Raw genomic sequence first — 2718 nt, 5'->3', positions numbered from 1 at the left:
GACCATTTTTGGACCAAAAGTGGAAAATTTTCAGTACCATAACTTTCAATTTCATTGATTTCAAAATAGAGTTCTCCTGCTCTTGCATTACAATCGAGGTTGCTTATTTTAGTACAGTCATAAAGAAAACTTGAAAATACTAATAAGCAATAAATTTGGGGCATAGTTGAATCAAGTATCTCTGTGTCCCCCTCCAGAGCTGGACGGGATATCTGATGCCAAGCTGGGCCCAACTTGTACCTCCTTTTTTTTTGAGCCAATCCACATATTCATCTAACAAAGCGCAACTGAAGGTTGAAACAGGGGCCAGAAACTCTCTAGTCCTCCATGCCGTGGCATATCTCTGGCCGGCCAGCTCCCATGGATGACCGGCAATGTTGCAGTGTGTCCCCTCGGCCTTGTCTTGCCCTTCGAAGGAGAACTCCAAGCATTTCCATGCAACGGGAAACTCAAAGGCCTTCATCCCGGATGCGTTCCGATGCCCAGATCGTCAGAAGTACACCTTTTGTTTTTGAGCTTTTTGCTTATCGAGTTGTTGTACTTTGTTTATCGAGTTGTTTGTCGAGCGGACGTGTTTTGTGTTTTGAGTCCTTGCTCTCTGTTTAAGCAAATTTTGTTAAAGTCTTGTTTGTTTGCATTGTTGCTTTTTGCTTATCGAGTTGTAAACTTGCTAAAGATTCTGTTATATCTTAGTAAGTTGGGTTGTTTAGTTTGTTGCGTCGGTTCACTACCTGATTTGGTGATTACAATACGCATTACCATTCAAATTCATTTCTTGTGCAAAACAAATTGATGCGATACGATATTAAAAGTTCAAAATACAAACACCTTTTCGAAAGCTATTTCATTTCATCATGCTTTACAACAAATAAAGGTACAAGTTTTACAAAAAACAAAACTGCCTAACAATGAGCAAAAGTGCTACAAACTACTAGTAAAAGAAAAATAAAGCAGGAAATAGCAACATCAAAATCCTCGGGAACGGGAACGAGAAGCCCGCCTGGTCCTCTTTTGTGGAACAACCTCCACACCATCATCAGAGTCGGAGCTGTCGTCCTCAGGATCCTCCTCAGCCTCGCCTCTGTTCCCCGAGCCAAAACCGGAGCCTCCCTCCTCGACAGATGTCTCGAACTGACGGTCGGTAGCCTCCTCCTCCTCCTCCTCATCAGACTCCACCTCCACAACATGAGCCCTGCGTCTGCGGACAGGCCCCCCTCGAGCTCCTCGAAATGGCCTAGATGGCCCGGCTCCTCGGGAAGGCCGAGATGACCCCTCCCCCTGATGAGGCCCGGATGGCCCAGCTCCCTGATAAGGCCCAGATGGCCCAGCTCCCCAATGAGGCCCAGGTGGCCTGGTCTGTGGCTGACCGGACCATGAAGGCATCTGAAAACAAAGAGCTCAATTCAAATACATCAGTCCGAATATATACATCAGATGCAGATACAAGCAAAAGCTACGTAAAGTGGGTGCATGTAAATACAGTGTACAAGTGAGGTGCGTGTCAGGTGTGCTCTACACAAGTAGTCTATCGATGCAGTAGAAATCAGCATGTCATCAGAAGTATGATAAATGCCAAAAAACTGAAGGGTACCTGGATGCCCGCAACAGACAACTGTGCCTCCCTGCGTAGGACCATACCCTCGAGTGTGGCCACCAGCTCAACCATCTCCTCCATGTACCCTCGCGATGGCTGCAAAAATGAGTTCATAATCATCAGTGAACAAATGAGTATTTAAACATCTGAAATGATGAATGACGAAAGTGGAGCGTACCGGCGGTGAGTCCGGATCAATGGCATATCGATCACTGGGCATCCGAGGCTCTAGTGGAACTGGAATCGGAGAGCTAGTCCCATACTGCCACGCCATCAACTCAGTAGGCATATCTGGCCATCCCAGATGAGGATGAATCGACGGGTTCGGAGGAAACGGTCTACTCTCACCTCTAGATGCGCCAGCCCTGCTAGAAGAAGGGATGTCTGTAGCCCGAGCCTGAGCCTGATCCGAGGATGACGTACCGGCAGGTCTCATCATCGGAATACGAGCCTCTGTCAATGGAGGCATCAAATATATGTGACGATAGGTGGCGTAGCCCCCCTCCGCAACATATAACAAAGCATCGCTGCCTAGCATGGCGCCGACTACCTCTGAGTAAGAGAGCCCGTCAGCGGTCCGCATACTAGCCGGAGGTACCGCGGGAACATCCTGGGAAAGATACCCTCGTACCTGGCACAGAAAGCGCTCCCCCAGGAACCAGACTCTGCCGACTGGCCCTTCGAGCAGGACCCTATACCGGGAGATGCCTGATGCTCCGGTATACTGAAGTAAGAGATCATCACCCAGAGGTGCCCAAGGCTGCCAAGTAATCTGTGGATGATAAATGTATAAACCAATCAGAGAACGAGAATATACAGAGCAAATCAAAGATGAAAATGAAAAGGACTGAAACTTCTGAAGTACCTCTGAGTGTCGCACGGTGTCGAAGTACTGTCGCAGGCGAACCAAGGTCTCTCGAGGCCTCGCCCGGTGCGGGCCCTCAAATATCAATGAATATGGGGTCACGGGAATCCCCACCACCTCCAGCACTGGGGCTAACGATGGGAAATATACATAAGCCCATAACTGAGAAGAGCAGTGCAGAATGTAAATGCGAAATGCTGAGAGCAAGATGCAGACTGTAAAAGTACGATGTGTGTGCAATGTACAAGTAATGAAGAGC

General features: G+C 48.1%; 1 protein-coding gene across 1 annotated transcript; it reads right to left on the bottom strand.

Annotated features, from left to right (window-relative positions):
- Positions 1 to 829: 829 nt before the first annotated feature.
- LOC145821082 (uncharacterized) lies at positions 830 to 2360 on the bottom strand. Its single transcript, XM_082917675.1, has 3 exons — positions 1773 to 2360; positions 1592 to 1690; positions 830 to 1383 (listed from the first exon to the last, which is right to left on the bottom strand). The coding sequence occupies exons 1-3, from the start codon at positions 2175 to 2177 to the stop codon at positions 967 to 969; spliced, it is 921 nt and encodes a 306-aa protein (XP_082773801.1). The 5' UTR covers positions 2178 to 2360; the 3' UTR covers positions 830 to 966.
- Positions 2361 to 2718: the final 358 nt, after the last annotated feature.

The sequence above is a fragment of the Camellia sinensis genome, chromosome 3 (genome assembly GCF_055761805.1).
Source record: "Camellia sinensis isolate YWXY chromosome 3, ASM5576180v1, whole genome shotgun sequence".
NCBI classification, from domain to species: Eukaryota; Viridiplantae; Streptophyta; class Magnoliopsida; order Ericales; family Theaceae; genus Camellia; species Camellia sinensis.
Note: the sequence above shows the minus strand (reverse complement) of the source record. Positions and strands in the feature narration are given on the sequence as shown.